Below are 25,238 nucleotides of genomic sequence, written 5' to 3'. Positions count from 1 at the left end.
CAACAGCAGTGCTTTCCTTCCCCAAAATGTGTTCTGACAAAGCATTTCACAGTTCTGTGGCTGCAATGGAGTTGTTAGAAAAGCTAAACCTTGTCTTGGAAACACCTGGCTTCAGCAGCTCTAAGTTACCAGACTTGCCAACACACACCAACACCTGGGAGAAGTGCTGGCTGTGGGAACTAAAGTGGAGGGAACAACCTCTTTGTAATGGAACAGAAATACTAAAAGACAGTTATGAAGGAGAAGGCCTGGCAGAAGCAGTATTTAGTATTTTAAAGGAAATTAGTTTTTCCACTAAAATGCTATTTTCAAAAATATGAGCAGCAAGATCACCTGTAAGATGAAGTGACGATGGTTTGCATTCTCCAAACATAGATCTCCTCTATCCAAATGGGATCGGAACATGGACAGGTACTCATTTTGTTGACTGATGTCTGTGGCAAGAATGAGATCACCTATCTGGCTCTCCATCAGCTGCCTGAAATAAGTGACACCAAACATCCAAAAGTATATCAATTAAGAACAAGTCATCACTAGATCTACATGGCATTTTATCATACTTATTATTATAGAAATATAAGCTTTATAGTAAGCATTTTCACTTTTTTTTTCCTTTATTTTCCTGAAAAATTCCTGCAACATTCACCAAAATGTCAGAATATTTCATTGGCAGCTTTCAGGAAGACTAAAACAGTTTTTAGCTTTTTTCCTCCCCCTCATTTTTCTTTTTTTTTTCCTTGAAAATGCACGAACTGATTGTCTCAGGATTATTTCTTGTCAAGAGTAGGTGAAGATGGTCTATTTTAAACTACAGTTGTGGTGGCAGAACAAGAAAAGACTGCCAAGTTTAGTCTGAACAGGTGCTTGACTACATGAATACACTCCTTCAATGTGATTGCAATACATGTTATTTTCCAAGTATCACGTTGCACCATGAACTGCTCTACTCTACCAGCACAGTATCCAGGAATTCTTAAAATAGATTTCTATATTTTGTACCCAAAACTGCTGTGCAATAACTTATCTTGCTTTGCAGGGCTGTCTTAGCTGGCAGATTGCTTCTCTCTGAAAATAATCTATACTATGTGGTATAAACATACCTGTTTTCTAATGACATATGTGCAAATAAACCAGATTCTCTCAGCAACCCCACTGCCGATCTCCAGTGATGGTTTTCTAATACTGAGGTATTCTGTGAATTAAAAGGGATTAACACATATCAGTCAATGCCTTTTTCTTAAACGGATGAGCTATATACAATTTGGCTGTGTTTTGGAATTGGTGTTTTATTTTCTTCTCTTCTTTTTTGTTTTTCCCAGAAGTTAAAACCCACAAATCTTGAATACTTAGTTAATTTGCACAATTTTTTATCCCAATGGCATAGAAACAATGTCTGTGTTCAATCCTATCACTAGCTAAACACATCACAATTTATATTCCTTTTTTATACTCCTCTCCAAACCCGGTTTTCACAAAACAAATAATTCTATCCTTACCTTATATAAAGTCGCTAAATAATGATTTGTTTTAATTAGGAAAGGTTGGTTAACGCCTGGGTGATCCAAATCGTGTGTGGCAGCTGCTATTAAACTAAGCAGGACATCCCATGGAGTTAAAGACTTGGAAAGCTGAAAGGCAAACCCAACAAATGTTAGTAATGCAACATGGCCTTAGGAAAAGTGTATGACTGTTGCATTTTTGATTTTTAGTAATTAACAGCCAATCAAAATTTGGAAAAAATCTTGAAGATGTAAAACTAACATTCCACTGACTTTTCATAGTATTTCTCCCCCAAAAGCTACAAAACTTCAAAAATGGTTTAAGCATTATTCTTTCTGAATGTCAAGGTTCACTCTTAAGAATTGCCAGCACACAAAATCCTTAGTGCCTAGTAATGAAGCACAATTCCTAAACAGACCCCATAAAAGCAGCAAATTCTTAAAATTAGCTCTCTCTCTCATTTACCAAGTCCATTTGTGTCTACTCTGCTTTAAATTCATATTATATTTTAAAAAGCATGAAACACTTTCTTCCTAAGAGGAAGAAACTAATGCTCTGGAAGACTTAGAACTATTTAGAATGTATTTCTACTCTTATGCAAAACAGTATTTCAAGGTATACCAGGAAGAGACCCAAAGGAGGAAAATCTGCCACGAATAAATATTTTCAATGTGCATGGCAATTAACTCAGCATGCATCTACATGGACTTACTGTCACTGTTCATAGATGTTCCTTCTTGTGGTTGAGAGGTTTGAAAGTTTAAACTCAAGTAACAAACTTTAGTTTGCACTAAAACAGAGAAGACAGTTCTGCCCATATAAATAGGTGAACTGCAGCAAACACCCTGCAAGGACAGAATTTTATGTTCCCTATTGCATTTGCCATCTATCACACCTCACATGTTTATTATGTACTTTAGTTCAACAGGGCTGTAGTTCATTACACTGAACTATAGCTGTACATGTTACTAAAAATACCAAGCCTATTCTTGTATCTGTAGCTTTACAAAACTTTCATCACGAGTATTAAATAAAAAATGCTCGCTTCCAAACTGAATGCCATAAAAAAGCTCCTCATGTACCAGCTCTGATCAGGCTCACTGCACCAACTGGTCTGAGAGCAGCACTGAGAAACTGAGTGGGAGGAGTGGGCAAAGAGTCTCTGAAAAAGGTTTTATGGAGCCAAAATTTACTTGTTTTTACTTCAGAAGCAGAATAAAGGAGCTATGCTATTCAAGGGAATACTAGATTGGTGATAATCTGCATCAAGGTAGATAACTTCTCATCTAGCTACAGAGCACTACAGCTTTCAATTTCATACGAAGGACAGGACTTTGCCCTGAAATCATCCAAGACATCACTTGAAGCAGCCTGACAACAGTCTAAGTAGTAAGGAACAAACACTAAATTAGTTTAGCTCCTTAAGGTTTGTCACTCTACTCTTTCTTAAAAGGAAAGCTGAAGAGAACTCTTGATGTGTTGCTATGAACTGCCTCTCGTAGAAGCAAAACTGTTCAGTAACAGCAAAGATAAGCAAAGCAAGGCTAATGGTAATCTATGGAAGAAAAAAAACACCCCAGATGACAAGTACACAGGTTTATTGTTGCCAGCTCTGACTCAGGCTACAACTCTATATAAATGTCTCGGGGGCACAGCACTAGATTAAATAGCTGCAACTTTAATTCCCTGCTCTAGTTCAACAGGAAGTCACACAAAAGACAATGTCAGCTCAGAGAGGGAAAAAAAGGAAAAGCACATTAAGTGTGAATTCACAGCCTCAGCAACAGGGAAGGCAAGGGAGAGTTCAAAGTGTTTCTTGTTAGGTTCTTAGGTTTCTTTACTTTTGATAAAAGCTGCATGTGCATATACACATACATATATCCATGTAGCTTCATATATATAGATCAATGACCTTACTGCTCTCTACAACTGGAAAGAGGCTGTAGCCAGGTGCGGCTTGGCTTCTTCTTCCAGGTAACCAGCAACAGCATAGAGGACACAGTCTAAAGTTATGCCAGGGGAGGTTTAGGTTGGACATTAGGAACTATTTCTTCACTGAAAGGGGGATTAGACATAGGTATAGGCTGTCCCCAGTGGTAGAGTCACTGTCCCTGGAGGTGATTAAGCAAAGGTGTTTAAGTGGATGTGGGACTCAGTGCCATGGTAGTAGACAAGTGATGTTTGGTCACAGGTTGGACTCATCTCAGAGGTCTTTTCTAACCTAAATGATTCTGTGATATGTGCACACAATCCATTCATATGCATATACACACAAGCACATATTTCTGTGTGTATGAGTGATGTAAAAGTGAGAATGCTACCTTACCTTGGGCTCTTTTAAGTAACAGTGCATGGCCTGAGTCACATCAGCAGCATGAACTGCATTATGATAAGGATTTTGACTGTGGTAATCTTCTTGAACCATAACTGCAGGAAAATAACAAATATCCAAATTTAAATAAAACTGCAATTTTTTCAAGGACCATTTTATACGCCCCTATTAGGCACAGAAATATACAGTATCACAAGTTACACACACATAAAAGCATCAGTAAATAAATAAATAAATCATCAGCTGAACCACAGTGCAGCTCTAAGATTTTTATTCAAAGAAACGGGAAAGGAAATCAACTACATGTAGTCACCTCAGAGCAAAAATTAAACAACTTGAAAACAATATATAATCTGAAATACTCTGACTTTGAGAACTTCCCAGGCAAGGCTGTCTTTGACAATCTGTCTGAATGGTAAAGCAACACTGAATACAAAATGAAAATTATGCTATTTACCAAACCATTAGGATGACTTCATATCTGACATGAAAACAAATAGGACTTTAGAGGAATTAAGCACTGCGTTCCCATCACAGGAAGTATTTTTCTTTCCCATTCAGGAAAGTGATCATGGAAAACCACTTCTATATGTATTCTAGGAATTTTCTCATACTTGGTACTCAGGCAAATGTAAGCCCATATGCTATTTAGAAAAGAATCTCATTTAGATGCTGGTCTCACTAACTACACCTAGATTCAATATTCCCTATTTAACTTCTTCCTTGCTCTCCTCCTCTTTCCTTCATCATCCTGACTACCCTGGAACATTACAGACAGAATTCTTTGAAGGGCATCAACATGAGCCCAAATACGGGAATGAAAAAACTATAATGTTAAAAAGGATTGAAGGGAAGAAGCACAGCAATCAAACTATATTCTAAAGTCTTACCTACTACCTCTAAAATCTTGAGGTAGTAGGCAAGACTTTAGAATATAGTTTGAACTACACATTAGTTCTTGCAAGCAAACCTCAAAAGAACACTTTCCTGTCTGTCAGTCCCACCAAACAAACATGCCCACAAGCTTCTTTTCTACTCAATTTACAAGGCCAAAGGATCCATGTAATTATGAATGTAATGTTATAGTATTACTGACATGGTATTTGTGAAAGCTGAGGTTCATGAAAAGTCAAAATACTGTCCCCACCATGTCATCTCAATAGTACTCAACAGACAGGTGGACAGCTATGAGAAATAATGAAAATCAACACAAATATCTTTGGGCTTTATTAACCTGCAGAACTCTCTCTCACCTATTCTTCACATCAAGTGCATGAATGCATATATCCCTGTCTTTCCTTTTAATTTTTTTTATGGCTTCGTCGGCTGATCCAACTACCTGAACTTTACAATTTTCCTAACTTACTTATTTTATTAAGGCAGACCCAGGTCAACATTTTGATCACAGTTTGCCAGAATCAGAATAGCACAACAACCCTGTTTTCAGGAATGTAGTGCTTTGCATTTTCTCTCCCCTGGTTCAGGTCTGGAATAAGAACCTGTAAAGACACAGTAAGAAGATGCAGATCTCCAAGTAGATGATAGAAATCACTGAAAGACTCTGTGTGTATGTATACATACACATACACAGAAAAAAAAAAAAAGTTAAGATCCCATAGGGAACTAAAATCAAGATTTCTCTACTTTAAAAGACTCTAGTAGATTCTCATATAATGTGATTTTTGTGTGGCACTGGACCTTTTGAGCCATCCTAGTCTTCTGGAATTTGATCTTCAGATTGCTAGGATTAGAGCAGCAAAAGAAAAGAATGAGTTGTGTTCATGTTAAGAAGCTATATTTGGAAGAAAAGTTCTTTGATTTTATAATGGACTAGGACAGAGCTTTTTACTGATATTAAGTAGAAAGCACTACCAAAAACGGAAAGGTGTTGAATTTCAAATTTAGTATAAATTTTGCCTTCTTCAAAATCTAATCTCATTTTAATGGATTAAGACTTTGCAAAGTCATATGTAGTTACAACTCTCATCTTCTGATAACCAGTTAACTAAGCCAGTAATTTCTAACTGGTCTTTCAAGTAGTAACTAGATGAGAAAAATAAACCACATTCAGTTAGAACTCGAGAAGCCTAAAACCAGATTTCTGTAATAATTTTCCTCCATTCCAATATATCAGTCATTAAGGTCAACTGATTAACATTCCTGAAACTGAAGGAATGGTTAAAACAACATGAAATGCAAGACAGAACTGATTTGTTTTAAACTGAAAGAGAACTACATTGTGAAAACAAAAACATTTTCTTATTTGAAAGGTGAGAAAAGACTTCCAAATGATTGCTCCCCTGTTAAGTGACACGCTTTGTAACCACAGAATTGTTTTCTCAGAAACTGTGAAAACTGCTGAAAGGGACCAGAAAATTGTTTCTCCTGGTCAGTTAAAAAAATCATCCCTCTTCACAAAATTAAAGATATTGTTACAGAAGAACAAAAAGAAGGAGGTCTCATACCAGCACCTATATACTGGGATGCAGACAGCTCTGTCAAGTGAATATACCACTGGTTTGAATATTCTACAATTATATATTGAATATTTACAATTATTTTCAAAGAAGCATTCCAGTGACATAGGCCCACACATTAAATTAAAATTTTCCTATATGCTGTCTAGGGAGAAACTATGTCCACAGTGCAAAGTACTTGGAGGAGAATTTGAGCAAGCCAGAGATAACACCAAACTGGCATCAGAACATATTTCTGACATATTTCGTATATAGGAAATTGTATAATTGGAAAAAGTATAGATCAGTGCAGAACTAAACATCAGAACAAAGAAAGGAACTGTCCAGCTTCCCCAATATAGATGTCACACAATGTCACATATATTCCTGATTGTTTAATAGATACTAAATATATTTAATAAATAGATTACAGCATCAGCTATGAAACTATTAAACTTCTTAATACTTATTTGGATTTAACACAGAAAATTCTATACTCATAAAAACTTTGAGAGATCATCTCAATTAATATAATTTAAATCACTGCACAATGTAGACTGCATCAGTACCCTTCAAACCTTATTGCTAAACTAAAATCAGGACTTCAGTTAAGGTATAAAAATGCAGATAAACAGCAATATTAATCAAAATAAAAATCTGTATTTACCCAAAAATCTACGAAGTTTCATCGTATCTAATTGGAAGTGTTCAATTAGTCCATGTAGATTAAACAGATGAAAGGTTAAACTGACTAGACTGTTTCCTAAAAAATAAGATGAAAATACTAATTCATTGGAAGCAATGAAATCAGTGACTATTCCATAAGAAATGTATTATTTCAAACAAATTGGTCACAAAAATTATACAAGCAGACTTCTCTACACCAAGTCATGATATTCTACACCAATTCATAAATATTTAAATCTTACTACATGACAAGTTTCTATTAGCTGTCTCCAGCAACCAGTGGTTTTGCTTAAATCTAATGCATTCACCAACTGTCCAATGGCAACTGATAGGAAGAAAATGTTACTGAACATTAAAAAACCCATTTCAACATGCAAATCCATTATAATTATATTCCATTTTGTTTTTATATCTATGCAACTTATCACAAACACATATACAAATGTAATCAGGCAAAGAGAAAAGCTAGACGACACTGTTGATTAGAGGACATTGCAAATATGCTAACTCCCATTTTCATAATACATTTTGCTGAGTTTCTTATTTCACCTGGCACTCTACAAAAAATGTATACTCTTACAAGCTTATAATATATGTTGTGTACTCATAGCTTGATTATAATCTTTTGCAGTGGTAAAATAAGTAAAACTGTAAGAGACACAGTCCACAATGTTTATTTTTTAATAGCTTCTCCATTATTTTCTCTGTAAACAACGTCATGGCAGACAATCTTCATTTAGCATTACAGAACCTAGCACAGACGGAAGCTGAGGTACAAGAAGACAAAAATTTCTTCTAAATCAAGCTTATTACTAGGCTGGAATTAATCTCATGTCACATCCTCACAACTAAATAAATATGCAACTCTTGGAACAACATTTACTGGGGAAATTCTTCCATACCAGTTCATCCAGGGCAGCTCATCCAGCAGAGTATTATATATAGCATTCCGCCTTTACAAACTTGCAAGACCAATGCTGCCTGATCAAAATGTCCTCCTAAAATGATTCAATTAGAATGCAAAATAGATGGTGGTATGAATGGTGTGTAAGGCTTCCACAACAGAAGCTCTTCTGGTAGTGCTTTAAATGTATTTGCAAAAAGCACATCTAAAAGCCAGAGAGGATTCTTATGAGAAGGATGACTTCAGATTTCTCCTATTTGATAAACTAATCTAAAAGAAGCTATGCTTACATGTTAACTTGTACACATAGCTTTTTTTCATTCAGTTATGTAAAGTTTATCTATATAAGCATTCTATTTTTACAAGTACTTGCTATTTTCATTTTTTTCTATCCATCTTCTGTATTAAATATAACTATGAGGTTACTACTCTTACATTTGGTTAAGCCAAGCACCCCTTCAATGAAACAGAAGATAAAAAGACCTTTTGGTGCAACATTCTCCTTTTTGATCTTAATTTATCGTTCTGGCAACTTTAATTGCAACTTTGCTACCTACTCCACACGACTGCTACAAAATCTGCAAGAGCTGCCCTCCATTCTCTTCCCACACTGGCACAGATGTCACTGTGATATTGGACTTGCTCATCTCCTCCTTCTATTCTGTTCAAAACCTAGCTGCCATTGCTGACATTATAATGCAAAACTTCACCCTACCCACTGCAGCAGCCCTCCCTCCTCCTTTTCAGCACAATTACTTTCTGCCTACAAATGAGCAATACTTGGGGCTTTTTTTTTATTTAATCAACTACTCCTGTAGTTCCTACTGCTATTAGTAATGGGCACACAAAAGTTACCAATATGTTCTCTTCCTTTTTCTATTTTGTGCAAGTGAGGTGTACACCAGCTTCCCTCTGCTGAACTCCCAGTTCTCCAGATATTCTATGTCATAATTATACTGGATTAACATAAACATGCCTCTTATGGCACTATAAAGTAAAAGAACTAGTCTATCTAACACTACATTTACCAGAAAAATACTTGTTCGATATAAATGACTTTTTGGAAAGAACCATAAAAATTACCAGCACCCCATAATTGAAAATAAAGAAGTCAAAGATCATAAAATTATTTGTTAATTTCTATCAAATTACTACTATAAATTACTAAGAGAGAATACAAACATATAAAGTACATCAAAGGCCTCTTCTAAAAATCAATTATTAGTATCAGTACTGACAGTATCATTATTTTAAAGACATGACCAGGCAAACTAGGACTCAGATTAAATCTATTAAATAAAAAAGTACTACCTGATGGAATTTTCACTTTTTAGTGAACAATCACATACAACACTGCAACATAAGTGCCATAGTTATGCATAGAAGAAAAAGCACAAACGAAATACCAAAAGTAAACTCACCATTTGTCAGTCTATCAAAAAGAAAAATATCAAAATTCCAATTTCCAACCTTCTCCAGCATACACTGAAAAGAAACACAAAAGCTGTCATTTTTTAATCAGTATATGCCTATCTTCCTGTAGATCAGAGAAGTATTTAAGATTTCAGAGACAGATCAAGTCTTTAGAATTTCTCTATAAAAAATAGCAGTAAAAAAATAATTAAGTTTGTCTTATAACTGCAACACATTACACATTTACAAATAAAAATACTGGGAAAAAAAACTAATAAGAAGTGCCTTGACAGAACAAGTTGGAGATCTTCCTTTCAACTCTTAGGCAGTTTCTCAAAAGACAATTAAAAACAATTAGGTTCAAATCAGAAATCGTATGGCAAAATGACTGTGAATTCAGACTAGCAAATTCATCTCTATGTGGTCTTTTACCTTTTCCTTTTTCCTCCTGCTTATAGAACAGTATATAGATGATTCACTAGATATTTGAGCCATTCTACAAGCATTTTAATTTAAGAACCTGGCTTTTGACTTTTCACCCCACTGAACCAGTACATCTTTATCACAGCTGTTCCACATGAACTGTTCTTCCCACAAAAGGGATGACCAAGAATAGCCAACAGTACAAGAGGCCTCACCACAGTGGAGCAGTCCCAATCTTTGCCTCCCTTACTTGTATCAAAAATACCTGTCCGGCACACTTTACAACAGATTCCTGCCTTCTCCTACTCTCATTAGATTGGTAACACTGTTTTGTGATCTAATTATTGATTCTATCTTTTCTCTACCAGCTGCTAAAACTCTGCTATCAGAAGAAACAAAAGCATTAACAGTATCTTTTTATGATTAAAAAACATGTACATTTTTAAGATCCATTCTCTGGGTAAAACCAGATTTCTTTGTCCACCACAGCCTGATGATAGTCAACATGGATACATCCTGAATATTGTATTATAAGTGTATCCTTTTTCTGTGTCAGATGACAAAAAAGCACTACATGCAGTGACACAGGCCTTGGGATATTGAATGACCTGAATAACCTTTGCCTGCTCAATCCCCCTTCAGCACTTTCCATTCTCTGTTGCAAATACAGCAGCCTTTCATCTAGGTAGCTGCTCCCTTAGTACCAACTCTCTTCCCAGGATCTGCTTTCCCTGCTTTAGTGCTGCACAACTGTATTACAGCTATCACTTTTCTTTTCTAGAAGTGCCTACTTCTAGAAAAGAAAAAGTTAGGTGGACATAAGCATGCCCTGAAGAATCCATTTTCCTTACTTTATTGAATTTAGGTAGTCACTTTTCCAGTTGTTCACTAGTGAAGTTAGACTAAAAATCAAAGGGAATAATTGTCTAAAATGATCCATTATATTTCTTAAATACAGATACATTTTCCTCTCTTCATTTTTTTCTTCAATTATTCAAGGGCATCCTTAATTCACCAGTTATTAAAAAAAAAGCCCAATAAACAACAAACCAAGAAAACAAAAAACCAATAACAACAACAAAAACACTAGCCACATAACAATCATCCTCTACTTGTGGGCAGTAGAGGAGTTTGCTACTAACCATGAAATTTTCTGGATTTCACTACTATATACGTATATATAAACACACAAAAATACATACACACATACATTAAAAAATATGCTTAAAATTGGTATTTGGTTGCACTTTTAGTGTGTGATATAGTTATATATATTAGCAAGCTTTTAGAAAAACATACTTTAAAAAAAATAAAGCAACCAACCTTGGCTTGTCCATTATAATCATCATCTAAAATGTTTGAAGAATTTGGAACAGTGATACCACGGAAAAAACGGGAAGATCTCAGGTATCGCTGGAAACTAAGCAACCTTCTCACATTTCTTGCAGACACAGAGACCTCGATTTCAGAATTTGCTACAAAAAACAAGAAAATAAACACTCTCTCTAAAAAACCTTTATCAAAAAGACAAGTGCTCAGGGAAGTCTGGTATAAAGATAATGCAATTTTTGAGTATCAAATGTTTCAGCACAAATACAGATATTTTTATTAATACTAAATACAGAGCCATGGATTAGAAAAAAATATGTTCTGTGTAAGCATCCTGTGAAGAAAGACAAATACTTAAATCATAGCTGCAACTTATCTTTTTAAGGAACTCCGTTATTGAAAGGACAAAAATATTATGGATATTGTTAAAAAAAAAAATGCTGCAAACAAATTATTTTGGAAAACTGCTGTATACACATCCAATCCATGTCCCTAATAAATAATCTAAGATGACGTGCACACCAGCAAGAGTATCAGAAAATTAGTGTTGATACAGGAGATACAAGTAAGCTTTGAGCAAATACAAATTACTTTTACACAGTTTAGAGCTCAGAAAATCTCTTTACTATGCTGAAGTCTTAAACACACTCAAGTAATTTTTGTTCTTTTGCAAATAACTACACTCTTCTGCCAAACAATTATGACATTTGCGTTCACAGCATATCTAATTCTGTTCTCCAGTATGATGAAAACACAACAGAAAATTATTTCAGCCTCTTTTCAAAGATTAATTCAAATATTTTGCTTTACTTTTATTAGGTTAACTGATTTACACAAATGACGAATGCTAGTTTATGTCCAGTTCCATTTGATAAGCTAGAAGTGTTTTAGAAACCCCAGCATCAAAATACACAGAACTACAGTTCCTTTGTAGCAAGCCAGATATTCTGATTTTGAAATACATTAGGCCAAATCAGCCTTTACTTTCTTTTCAACAGTGCCCCCCAATAGCAGTTTAATATAACCAACAGGAAGCTAATAATTTTATCTTTATATCCAGTCAACCTTCCTGAAATGACTCACGTCAAATAATAAAATTTTAAAAGGAGGTATTAAGTAAGGAAGTCAATGCCAATGTGCTCTTTTTCAAAAATGCAGATCATCGAAGAAAAAAAAAAAACATTATCACAATTCTGTAGCACATATCTCTTATCCTTCCAAAATGGTGAAGTAAGGAGTTACAGCTTTTGTTCCTAAAGTCAGTCTAAAATGTACACAGGAAGGTATGGCCTTATTAACAATCTGAACTAAAAGCCTCAGTGATTCCTAGTCACAGCAGCTTAGTTCTACATAGGATAAATCTTTAACCATTTAAATTCTTCTCCCTGCAGAAGTTCCAATTTACTTTCTGTTCTATGCTAGCTCATTAACGTATTAATGTTAAATTAATATATTAATTACCAAAATACACTAATAAAAACACCTCTAAATAGAGCTGACAGTAGCATGATCGTAGAGTATCTAATCAAACACAGCACCATTCTCTATCAATTGTCTGTGTTAACAGAGATTAAACTGAACGAACTGAATGTCCTTTCAGACATGCCTGAAACACTTCAAGACACTGAAGTTCAGGGCTAATACAGACATCTCCATATGAAGTATCTTTCTTCAAGCTATCATTTTCAAGGCCAAGGGCTCTTCCTCCGAAGACACTGCTACCTATAATATATCCCAGGGGTTCTTTTATTAAGTAAACAGATGTACTACAACTTATAAAGCAACATTCATGTGTACAGCAGGAAAATAAATAGATTCTGTCATGCTACATTACTCTACCAATTTTTCTAAACACATTTGTGACCATGAGGTTACAGTCTGTGCATTACCAGCCTGTGTAACAGAGAAGCAGGGAGCAATACAGCTGCTGCTCCTAATGCAGTGTATGCTACAGATAAGAAGTTTCTCCCCCTCAATCTTGATCCAATTCCTTCAGAGCCAAATTTCAAAACAGAAATTATTGGGTTAAAAATAATATTAAATGGTTATATTTAGGTTATAAAATTATCTAAAATATCCACAAAGTCACACACAAAAGCCAGAAACTTCACTAAATCTCAATAAAACAACATATCTAAAGCAGGAAAAATGAGCACTTTTCTGGAGGCATAGATAATTTTCTTGTTCTCAAGTAGTCTTCAACAGATCTACAGTTAACAAAAACTTGTTTCTGTTGTCATGCTACAAATAAAGTTTCACCATCACAGGCACCACCCATTAATCTTGGACAGACTAGTATGCTGTAAGTACTACAAGAAAAACAGCAGTTTCTGGCAGCAAAGTACATAACAGAGCACAGAAATGCAATAATTTGGCAGTACAGGCCTGTGTTCCACCTATACTTGTTTTCAAAGTAATTTAGGAGGGGTTGCTCATCTTCTTGCTTCAGGATTTTTCTGATTATGATTGAGGTAAGAGGTAAACAAGTTACTTGATCTTCTGTGAAGCTGAACTAACATTCGCTTCACAGTACACTATTGACACTTATTAATCTTACAAATATGTTTAAGCTCTCTAAATTTTCACCAATTTGCATAGCTCAAAACCACTACTACTACTACACATTAATCCTAGTTTTTCTACCCGTTCCTAAAAGAAAAAAAACAAAGCTTACATTATTCCAGCCTTCCTAGCAGCAATGCTGCTTATTACAGAATCCCAGAACTGGAGAGGTAGGAAGGTACCAGATGAGGTTCATCTGGTCAAATGCCTCTGCTCAAGCCAAGTCACCTAGACCATACTGCCCCGAACCATCTCCCAGAGGCTTCTGTACATCTCCATGGATGCAGACTCCACGAGCCCTCTAGCTGCACCAACACTTGGTCACCTACCCTCACAGTGGAAAAGTGTTTCCTGATGTGCATCCGTTTGTGTCCATTACCTACTGCCTCTGGTCCTCACACTGGGCACCACTGAAAAGAGTCTGGCCCTGTCTCCTTTGCACTTTCCCTTCAGGTACTTGTATACATTGAGAAGTTTCCCTTTGAACCTTCTGTAGCTGAACAGTTCCAGCTTTTTCAGCCTTTTCTCATCAGCCCTTTAATCTTCCTCACCCTTTGCTGGACTCTCTCTGGTATGCCCATGTCTCTCTTTTACTAGAAAGCCCAGACTGGGACTCCAGGCGAGGCCTCTCCAGTGCTGCATACAGGAGAGGGATCACCACCCTCAACCTGCTGGCAACATTGCTCCTAATGCAGCCCAGGATACCACTTGCTTTCTTTGCAGAAAGGGGATATGGCTGCCTCATGTTTAACCTGGTGCCCACCAAGAGGCTCAGTTCCTTTTCTGCCAAGTCACTTTCCAGATGGTTGCCCTCTGCTTGTGGTGGGGCCTGGGGCTGCTCCTCCCCATGGGCTGAGCTTTGCACTTCCCTTTGAGCTGGTAATTATTGCACATGGATAGCCCAAGCTAGGTAATAACACCTTGACTAAATAAATGTCTTTATCCTTTAGATCTGAAATGACCAGAGTAACTTCCAAATGAGAAAAGAGATTTTGAGCCTTGCCATCCCTCTGCAGCTCCAGAGTACCTGATTTGTGGGACTACACCAACCCAAAAACTAAATTTCTCTCTTTAACAGTTAAATATTTACCCCAGGACAATTCAGAATAAGCAAGTCAGATGCAGAGGTTTGACAGGTTATTAATTTAAAGGGGAGGCTGAAACAGAAAATAGCTGGCTTTCAAGGAAGGGGGTGAGGGGAAGATACATTCTTCAGCTGCAGGAACACTGACAACTACTGTGCCTGCCTTTTCCTTTCCCTCACAGATAAGTTATTATTAAGGATACAAAAACCAAGTGCTTTGTGGTTTTGGCAGATCAGCTAAGGCCAGTTAATGGAAAAGACTGGTAACATGAATTATACAGTTGTAGAATGGAAATGTGGCATTTCTCTCCTGGCACATTCATTCCCTTTAGATGCATGATTAATATGAGAATGACAACCTCCCCTCTTCTATCACGAATCATGAAGAGAGATGCTAATTTCAGAGAACCTACCACACCAAGGTTCAGTAATGTATAGATCATGTAAAGAAAACAGTGAAGAATGAAGAGTGCACTGCATTTGCTCATGAACAAGCATGCTGCAAAAACATCTCCCAGCCCAATTATTTTTTCTTTCTTTTGGAGCCTTCAGTGTGCTAAAAGCCTTTCTAATATGCATTATTGACCATTTGCTCACAAGGACAGTTTAAGGACACATTAGAATGATAAAATAAATTTGACATTTACAGCCTTGTGAACTGAAAGAGAATGAAAGCAAAGTTGGGATGATGGGCACATTAAGGAGCAGACTACAGTATTGAGAAGTGCTTTTGATTCAAGGAACCAAAAATCAAACTGTAGGCCTTAGTGCCTACTCAACAGCAGCTGTCCAATGACATTCTTCTTGCCATTCTTTTGTAAATTAGAGTTATCATCCAAAGTAGCAATCCCAGATTTTGGGGCCTTTGGTTTGTTTGATTAAAATGGTTATATTCTTGTTTCTAAGCATCTTAAGTGAGATGCTGGTATAATCAAAAATTCCTTTCTCTAAAATAAAGAAAAATAAGTAATTCTGGTTATTATTATCAGTTATTTTGTTAATGTGATGCATATATAGCAATAAAATAACACAAGTCGCCTTCATGCAACAGATTTCATCTGTATTCCGAGACGCTAATTTTAATCTCTTCCCACTCCCAATCTTTTAACTTCACGAAAACCTAAAATAAAACATTTTAGCACATTTCAGAGGTATTAAATATTTTTCTTATACCAATATAAAAAAAAGTAAGATAAGTGACAATCACTTAAAAGATCACAATGTACAACTGGATTTATTCTCAAAATTATTCTATATTTTGTATATTAAGGACCATTCACAAAATGAAGAATGAAAATTATAGTTTGGTTTAATTATTAATGGAACCTTAAATCCTAGCAATATACTTCAATTTTCTTATAATGCAAATTTTCAATTTTCTTATAATGCAAAGATAGACTTCCTCTGATGGGAATCTGGTTAAAACAAGGCTATCCAGCTATAAGAACTATCTCCATTTCCTCCTCGCTACAGCCCAAAAGGCAGACAGAAAACTATCCATTATAAAAATCAGTGAGTTTTGCCACACACCAATAAAAAGAGCATAATTGAGGATCTTGGGTATCACTGGCAATAAAAAAAAATTAAGGAAAAAAAAGTATTTCAGTATTTGATGCTTCCTATGTTTGAATGTAAAAATTGAACTTTGAGGTAACACAGGCCCACCAGGAGGCTTTTCCCCAAAAAATATGAAGGAATTATCTTCTTTTAATTGAAGTGATCTCTCATGAATTTTCCATATTAACCCAACTGCACATTTAACAGTTTTACATAGCAGATACTATCATTAAACCTGACATATCATCGGAAATTTTCTACTACCTGTAAATATTTGTTGGATAGAAATATTCTATTTTACATGCCAATTCAAAACATCTAAGGATGGTTAAACCACCTAAAGATCTATATTTCCAGGATACAAATAATTTTCAATTTACAAATAATTTGAAAATATGATCTAGCATTTCACACCACTAGAGGGACCCATAAGCATTCCAATTTCACATCTATTCCCATCAAACCATTAAGAAATGCACTATATTAGATCCATGAATGTTTGTGGGTTTTTTTAATTAAGTCCTGCTATTTACCTCTCTTGTCTATTTACCACTCATAGTTTGAATTTTAAAATATTTTTACAACATTCAGTCCTCAAGTATTATATAAAACTATTACTTCATATGGAAGATATAATTTTAGTAAGGATTTTAAAGTTACATAAAAAGACCAGTTTAGACTACTGGGGTCTAAATTACCTCATTATACTTCCTGTCTTTCTTAGAACCACTTAGAAGACTCATTTAGCATCACTGTAAGGCACTCCACCACTTCTTCTGCTTAAAAAAATATGAAGCCATACTGTTTTTATTTCAATGTACAGAATATAACTATATACACATTCATAAACATTTTTTTATTTTCCAAATATTTTCCATTATTTTTCAAATAATAATGACTGCTGGAAAATATGCTGTGGGTTAAGGATTAATGAAATAAACATAGCTTTGCAAGTGTCTTCTGAGTGGAATTGGGGAAAAGTTTCAAGAAAGTCTAGTAGTACTACAACTCTATTAAAAACTCTAGTGGCTTTCATCAGATGCTCCTGGATGGAGGGGAAGTGCTAGGCATCACCATCACCAAAGATAACTTTTCCTGAAGGGTCTTACAGAACAAAAGGATCTCACTGCCTTAGCAAAGCACAGAGCTACAGAACCATAGAATAACTTAGGTGGGAAGGGACAGAAGAGACTTCTGAACGTTCTTTAGTCCAATCCTCTGCTCAAAGCAGAGATAATTTGAGGGAATTTGCTCAAAGTCAAGAGATTAGACTACTTCAGTATGAAATAAGCACCAATTCTCCAATGGCACTTATTGTAAGTCATTGCACAGCAGTAGGAAGTGTAAAAAGACCATCATGAAAAGGTATGTACAGGACTTTACTAATTTATCTCTTTTTAATTTTGGCTCATCTTAAAATTTCTGTAAACATCTCAGGAAAGATACAAAATTAAGTTAATTAAACACTGCCATTTCTGTGCTTGAATGAATAACACTTTGTAATAATCTCAGGACTAGGAAACTACATACAAGGCAGTTTTCCATACCAGTTCACTGAATCATACACCCAGCAATCCTGCAGTTGTGTTTTTGGGGATTTTTTAACCCTAATCCACTCATTGGGCACAGCAAATCTGCAATTCACAACAGCATACTGTGAACTAAGAAATGTCACTGAAGCTAAATATGTAGAGGAATATCATCAGAACACAAATATACAAAATATATACAAACACAGCCTTTTCAAAATGGGTTATGCCATGTTAGTCAAGATACTGATCCTCCTGAAGAACATGACATATAATGGTTCAAACTGTTTTCCCAAAAGGATAATATATTTCAGATCATTGCCAAATCATTTTCTTGCTATCTTCCCAGAAAAACTCACCTCTCGTCAGTGTCCTAGAAATCTTCAGTTCTACAGTAAACAAATGACAGAACCCTCAACTCAACTTTTTTTGTCTATTTTTCATCACCAGAAATAAAAGAAGAATTGCAAAGTAACCCATCATGGTTAAGAGAAAATAAATTTCCTTTACCAGTCTATATGATGGTCAATACAAAAAGTCAAACTGAGAGCAGAGGTGAGAATTCTTATATATTTTCTACCAAATTGTCCAGCATATAAAAAAAAAAGCCTGTCCAAATAAGGTACTTGGAGAAAGAACACATTGCAGAGGTTCAGAATAAACAGGAAAAAAATTAGAATGTATATCTGTCTTCTTCTATGGTCAAACTTAAGCCACCAATGAAATACAGAGTGGCCTGAACCTGTGCAAGACCCCAGAGCACACACATTGTTTTACAGTAACTTGGAAAGAAGAAACTGTAGGCAAAACAAGTCTCTCGAATAATGAAAGAAAAAAAACAAACCTGACCTATATTCTCAATTAGAACTTTTTATCCCCAAACCTTCCTTAACCAAGCTCACTTCAAGCTCACTATTTTCATTTGGCCAATACAACTGTATTTGGAGCATTTTCTGTGATTTCCCTCTGTGTAACTGCATTCTCCAAACTAAATCAAAGTCAAAATTTCTCTCACATTGTGGAACGCAGTTTATTTGAATAATCTGGACTGTGAATAATTAGAAGACAAATTCAGTATTGCAGCAGTCACAGAAAGGCAGCTTTTGAAGTAATGTCTCAAGCACAAGCTTTTTACTGCATAGTGATGGTATTTTCAAAAGGAAACTTCAAGCTATGATCACATGAGTCTTCCTGCATTACTTTACTCATTGTGAAACTCACCCTTCTTCATGGTAGACCACTGAACAAGACAGGCAATTACTATTAAATATAACCAAATAGGTAATTCCTCTAGTTTCTTGAAACAAAAAAGGGCATTGAAATTAATCTGGACCCTGCAAAAGTCCAAAAGCATCATTAGCTGCTGCTACACAAGAATTTTTCAAATTGTTTCAGGCAATCAATTTGCATTTCTACTTTTGTCTCTTCTTTGAATTCTGGTGTCTCAGCCAAGGGAAGTCTAAATTCACTGTTCAAGGTAAACATTTTCAAACAGTTCATGAGCTAAGAACCAGAAAGTTAAAAACAGCCTTGAAAGAGCACATGCTGACATTTTTGCCAGATCTCAGAATAGCTTATATGTTCCACAAATGGTAATTTCCAAGTAACCAGTCTTAAAGTTGTATAATAATGGGAAACTCTGAAATTTCACCATGTATTTGCACTCTAAAGGAAGAGAACTAGGTTTGTTCATCACCTATAAAAATATCTCTTTCTTTCTTTCTAAAAAGGCTCCATACACAGCTAATCAGAAGAATAATCTAAGTCTCAATGAAGTCTTATACTGTACCCATTACACTATATGCAAGCAACTATTTTCTTCAAAACTGAGCATTCCTGAATGTTACCAAACACATACTGATTCATTCAAATTCCCTTCTTCTTTCTAAGATATTTTAACTCATAGATGTGACAGATTTGGTTATCTATAAAGCACAAAACAGAGCCCCATGTGTTGGCAACATCATCATCTCCCTACAGAAGTATGCTCAGATGAGACTTACAGGAGAGAATTCTAAAAGCCTTTTTGACAAGATCTTACTTATTCTAGGCCAGGCTCAAAAGGATAAACAAGAAGAAAACCATGCTTCTTCCCTGCAAAACCAAAGTATTCATTTTTTCTATCTGGTTCCTCCAGACTATATCCAACAACCCTTTCCTAAAAGGAAGCTTAAAAGCATTAATTTCAGCTGTGTCTGCATATGACAAACCTTAATATTTTTTTTCTGTTATCTTAATTATTTATTTGATCTTTATTCATTTTGGCTTTAGTGTACATATCACTATGCGCACTCACTGTTTGGGTTTTTTTTTTCAGGAGAAACAGAGAGTGATTAGGCCACATAATATGTGCCTTTTTTTGTGCATGCTAGGAACACCGCCAATAATCAAAATTTCTTACATGTAGTGTGTATACATACATAGGTATAAATAAAAATAGACATTATTGACAACTTCTCAATATCAAGAAAACCAAAGCCTAAAACTTTACTGCTGGTTTACTATTTCTGAAAAACAGAATATTTTATCTTGCCACTTACCAATTCCTCTACCAAAGATTTTGTTTCACATTAGCTTTTATCAACATATTCTGACAACACTGAAGACTGAATTACTGTCTACAATGTCTCAAGTAATGTAAAGAAAATTCTGAGGTCACATGTAAACCATAGCCTATTTGTAAACCAGAAGACAGTAAGAGTGATTATAACCACTGTGATCACTTTTTCAGTAACTTCCCTGAAAACCAAAAATACATGCTGTATTCTCACTGGGAACTGCAAAACTCCCTTCTTGTTTCTCATGGGGTCAAAAGTATATCCCGTGTTCTACAGTCAATTCAATAAAACATTACAATGTATGCATTTTACTGTGCAACAGTGAGTTCAGAGGAAGAAAGCTGTCTGGCTGCTCTCTCTTTTCCAGGAATGGTGGATTTAAAATGCTATCTTGACGTTATGCCCATGATACCATGCAGGCATAACCAAGAGAACATAGTAGCAGAAAACTTACTAACTGATAACATTAACCAACTGCCAACCAACAAAAAGAATATAATCTTGACTTTCCACATTCACCATGAAGCAGTGTTGTTAAAACAACAAATTGTAATTCCTGCAATTACCTATAAAAAGGAGCCTTCTGGAATAACAGATAATGTAGATAGAAGGAAAACTACCATAGAACAAAGCTTAATCATCAGTCAAATCCTGCTTTTAATAATCTTCAGATATGACTCCCATTCCACTGTCTCTCACAAAGGTATTTTTTCAACCATCTTCCTAAAATCAAACTTTTCAAAAGTTACTGTTGAGAATACTTCTAGACAGGTTAAAAAACTGAATATTCATGTATCAATTACAGAATTCTGAGATGAAGATATAGATGCTGAGCTTATAATGCCCAAGAAGATACATAAGTTGTCTTGAGAAATAAGCACTGACAAACTTTACTTTGGCAACACTGGTTGAAGTTTTAAGTTCAAATAATGTTATGAAGCAAAGTAGTGCATTTAAAATTCACTACTCTTCCAAATTACCAATAAAATACTGGGTTAAGAGCCTATCAATAAATATTAGAAAAGAGATTGGTCAGCATATTATTAGCTACCCCTGCTGAAAGACATTCAACTTCTTCTCAAAACATCATTGACAGGAAAAGAAAATGCTGAACAACCAAAGTTAGCCAAGCAAAACACGGAATAACATTAATGCTTCAGCACTGTGACTGACAGCCACTACATAAGTCCTATGCAAAACACGTAAGCAATGATCATTGCAAAATATTTAGAACCACAGAATATAGCTAGTGGCTAGTACAAGAAAGCTACAGTGAAACTACACAAACACAATGGAGGAAGCATGTCCATGCATTAACTGATGTTCAGGATACAGGTGTGGTAGGGAGGAAAAAAAAAGGCAACATTCAGATGGTTTAGTCTGCCTCAGCTGTAGAAGAGACCCTTTCCAGTTCAGTATTTGCCCCAACGAAAGAAGAGCTCACTGACTCCTCTCACATGTTATTGCTCGAATGGGTGAATATTTTTCAGTCATTTACCACTATGTGGTAAAATCAACTCCTTCTGAAGTAACCAGGAGAGGGCAGAGGAGTGGGCAGGGAAAATATCCTAAAAATTAGGTCAAGTCTGATTCCTGCAACTTTTCTCTACTGGCAGTCACATCGTGCATTATTAAATCTCTTTAAAATTTAAAAAATTAAGGAAACACTCATCAGTTAGCATAACAGAGAGAATGAAAACATTTTATAGATAAATAAGAATCCCATATTTATGTAAATTACTAGATAACCTACTGATATGGTGAGAGATTGTGCTGAATTTCTGACTTTGAAAGAAACTCCGCAATGTGGCAGGAGCCCGGAAGTCAAAGACTATCTGTTCAACAAGCTACAGTCCTAAGTGCAAAAAATCTGACAACTCTGAAAACTAACATAGCAACTGACTTGAGAGGGAAGTTAAAGCCAAATAATTCTTTGGGCCTCCTAGCAATATTTTTTGCTGTCATTAGACATCACGGGAGAAGTTGCTAAAAGCTGGTGGCTGTGTCTCAATAAGTAGGGGCAAGGAGAAAGGGTGTGAAAGTCCTTTTTCTGACTGGTCATGATCCGCCTGATGCACAGTCATCAGGATGGAAAGAACCAGTGTGTGACGAGCACCATAGAAAAGAGTTAATCAGACAAGGGCAATATTATCATATATTGACTGCCTTTTAACAGGCAGTTATTTGAATAGTTCTGTTAGTATTTTCCTATATCAGCATGAAATGCCACATATATTATACACAAAAAGACAATTATATCCTTCATAAATTGCATGCTATTTCTGCAAATAACTTATTATAGCAAATCAGGACTTGAGATGAAACTCTTATCCTCTTTATTGAAAAAATCTACATAGCACACTCTTCAAACTTTGTTTTCTCACCTATTTTTATGAAACTTTTGAATGAAACTAAGAGTTTAAGAGTTTTAGAAATTATCTACTTTTAAAAATAATAACTTCAGTTAAGATCAGAATGTAAGACCAGTTTCTGCCACTCATTTTTATTCATAAGGTAATTATAACAACCACACTTACTACCATGAAATTAGCGTTACTAAATCTCTCCATTGCGTTCAGAATACTTGGAATTGTGCTGATACAATGCTGGTATAAATCCTTTATGACACTTAATACCTTAATTATTGGCATAATTAACTTAAGACTCAGATCCCCTGCACTGCACTTTTGCTGCATATTGGTTTGATGGTGTCAAAACTTTATATTACCACAACTACTGATAAATTTAGTTGTAATAATATAGATGGATAATTTTACTTTTTTCTCTACAAAAATATTCTTCTTGTAACAATTCTGGGAAAAAAAAATATTCCTGAAACACATAATCAAAAAAAATTAGGCTGCCACTGTCTCCTAAAACTTTAATTTTTATTTAAGATCTGTCTCTGTCCAAAAATTTAAGTCCTAGCTACTCACTTGAGTAGATGTAAATGTTAATTCATTATGATTAGGTCAAGAATATTGATAATACTGTAATTCTGTTCAAGTGTCATCCTGAACAGAACCTTTTTAATGCTTTATAAAAACAGAAAAGTATTTTCCTCAACTGATTGTGTCTGACAAATAAGCACACAGCACACACATCAGTAGCTGTTTAGAAGATATGTCTTCATTTCCATATGGATTCAGGTCTAAATTCAATGAGTTTAAAATTATAATTTTTTTTTTTAATATTTAGCAGTGAAGATTTTCCTCTTCTATTTTTGGCAATGAGCTAGAATGAAAGCTTTTCCTAAGAAGTATAAAAAAATAGTCTTGTATAAGAGCTGCTAACTTTAGAGGCTCAGTAGTAAAAATTGAAGGAAGCCTTTGTTTATTTGTCAGTTATCTGCTTTTAAATACTTACAGTGAAAAATACGGAAATCAATGTATGGATGAGAACCTCTTCTCTCTGTTTCAAATCCTGCCCGACTTCTTACTCGCACATCTCCTAGAAACAGGGTCAAGAGTGAAATAAAAGTGTGGAAGAGTGGCAGAGATAAAATGCAAATGAACATAGCCTGGAGGGTTAAAGATTCATGTACTTAATGGAGGAGAGTAATTCAAACAATAGGCCTACTTTAATGCTTTTTGTTTTAAAGGTGAAATTCAAAACAAAGTTTGAAGACTTGTTAAACATGCAATCACATGCTTTCTTGCCAAAATCTCTCCTGCCTAAGCATACGTTGCCAGAAGCATGTGATAAGCATTCAGATGAAATTAGGAAGAGCTTGCTACACCAGTATGGTAAAAATGCACCTTAATATGACAGAAAACAAGAACATTTAAAGTTCATTTGTTCCTCAGTAACACACATACAACAATAACATTTTGTAGAATACAAAAAAGATTCAACTTCTAGGAATGGTAGCTTTTAGCAAATAAGCTAGTTACAATATGGTTTTATATTATATAGTATTTTCCCACTAGCATTTACTTACTTGTGCTCAGCTGTTTGAATATTACACAAGAGCCTATTAAAATACCAAAATTCAGTATTAAAATTTGATCAAACTATTTTGCACTGTAATTAGCTTCAACCTGAATCTTTTAGCATGCTACTTGATTTCTATTTATGCATTTTACCAACTGAAAGCTGATCAGTATTCTTTCGTTAGATAGTTGTATGTATTAATATAAGCAGTTCACCTGCATTAAAAACTTTCACTTAAAATCCTTTTGCAATTATAAATTTGGAGAAATCTCTGAGAATCAAGTGTAATACTGTTTCCCTCCTCAAACCCTGACAAAGAGAAATTTAAGATGTGCAATGTAGTTTCTAATTACAAAAATCCGTCAAGTGTTGTATTCGCCTCACTTCACACACAGCACTTCTCATATGAAACCAAAATAACTAATTAACAAAAAGCACTATGGTTGCGTTTATAATAACTAAATAAAAATATAGCTACTTATTTTTCATCAAGTCACAGGTATCTTGAGAGCATTTTTTCTTTTCTAACCTGCAATGTGTAATGCTGAAGCAGTCAACTTATCAGAAAATAGCTCAAGGTACTGACTCACACTTGAGTAATATGTTTTTAAATACTTAACAGGTATCTTTCTAGAGATACATATCTATAAACACTGACACATCTACAGTGATGCACTTCATATGAATGTTATCTTGTGAGGCATGCTGGAAGGACCACAAAAGGGTAAATAGGCCCAGGGCTTCCCTAAACATAGTAAAAACATGTGCCTTTCAGTTATTAATCCCTTTTTTTTTTGTTGGCTTTTTTTTTTTAACTGAAAACCTTAACTGAGCTGCAAGGGAAAGCAACCCAATTACTATATGCAAGTATTATTTTTCAGGCCACTTACTATATATTACTTATAAAGGCTTCAAGCTTTCATTTGAGCAGAGTGCAAGAGACTTGTCTCCTTCCAGGTAATACAGAGGCA

General features: G+C 35.1%; 1 protein-coding gene across 4 annotated transcripts in view; it reads right to left on the bottom strand.

Moving 5' to 3' along the window:
* The window catches only part of PDE7A (phosphodiesterase 7A), a 75,161-nt gene that overhangs the window by 5,049 nt on the left and 44,874 nt on the right, over positions 1–25,238 (bottom strand). For 2 of the 4 annotated variants that reach the window (XM_021555616.2, XM_021555613.3), the window contains exons 3-10: positions 23,701–23,784; positions 11,039–11,190; positions 9,301–9,364; positions 6,956–7,051; positions 3,827–3,927; positions 1,497–1,628; positions 1,101–1,192; positions 334–478 (exon numbers count right to left, since the gene is read on the bottom strand). In XM_021555616.2, the coding sequence (XP_021411291.1) occupies positions 334–478; positions 1,101–1,192; positions 1,497–1,628; positions 3,827–3,927; positions 6,956–7,051; positions 9,301–9,364; positions 11,039–11,190; positions 23,701–23,784 (866 nt within the window). The remainder of the gene's footprint in view (positions 1–333; positions 479–1,100; positions 1,193–1,496; positions 1,629–3,826; positions 3,928–6,955; positions 7,052–9,300; positions 9,365–11,038; positions 11,191–23,700; positions 23,785–25,238) is intronic. The other 2 variants (XM_021555617.2, XM_021555615.3) reach the window with 1 other exon arrangement.

Source organism: Lonchura striata, chromosome 1, assembly GCF_046129695.1.
Source record: "Lonchura striata isolate bLonStr1 chromosome 1, bLonStr1.mat, whole genome shotgun sequence".
NCBI classification, from domain to species: domain Eukaryota; kingdom Metazoa; phylum Chordata; class Aves; order Passeriformes; family Estrildidae; genus Lonchura; species Lonchura striata.
The sequence above is the reverse complement of the archived record's forward strand: the minus strand, read 5'-3'. Positions and strand labels throughout refer to the sequence as shown.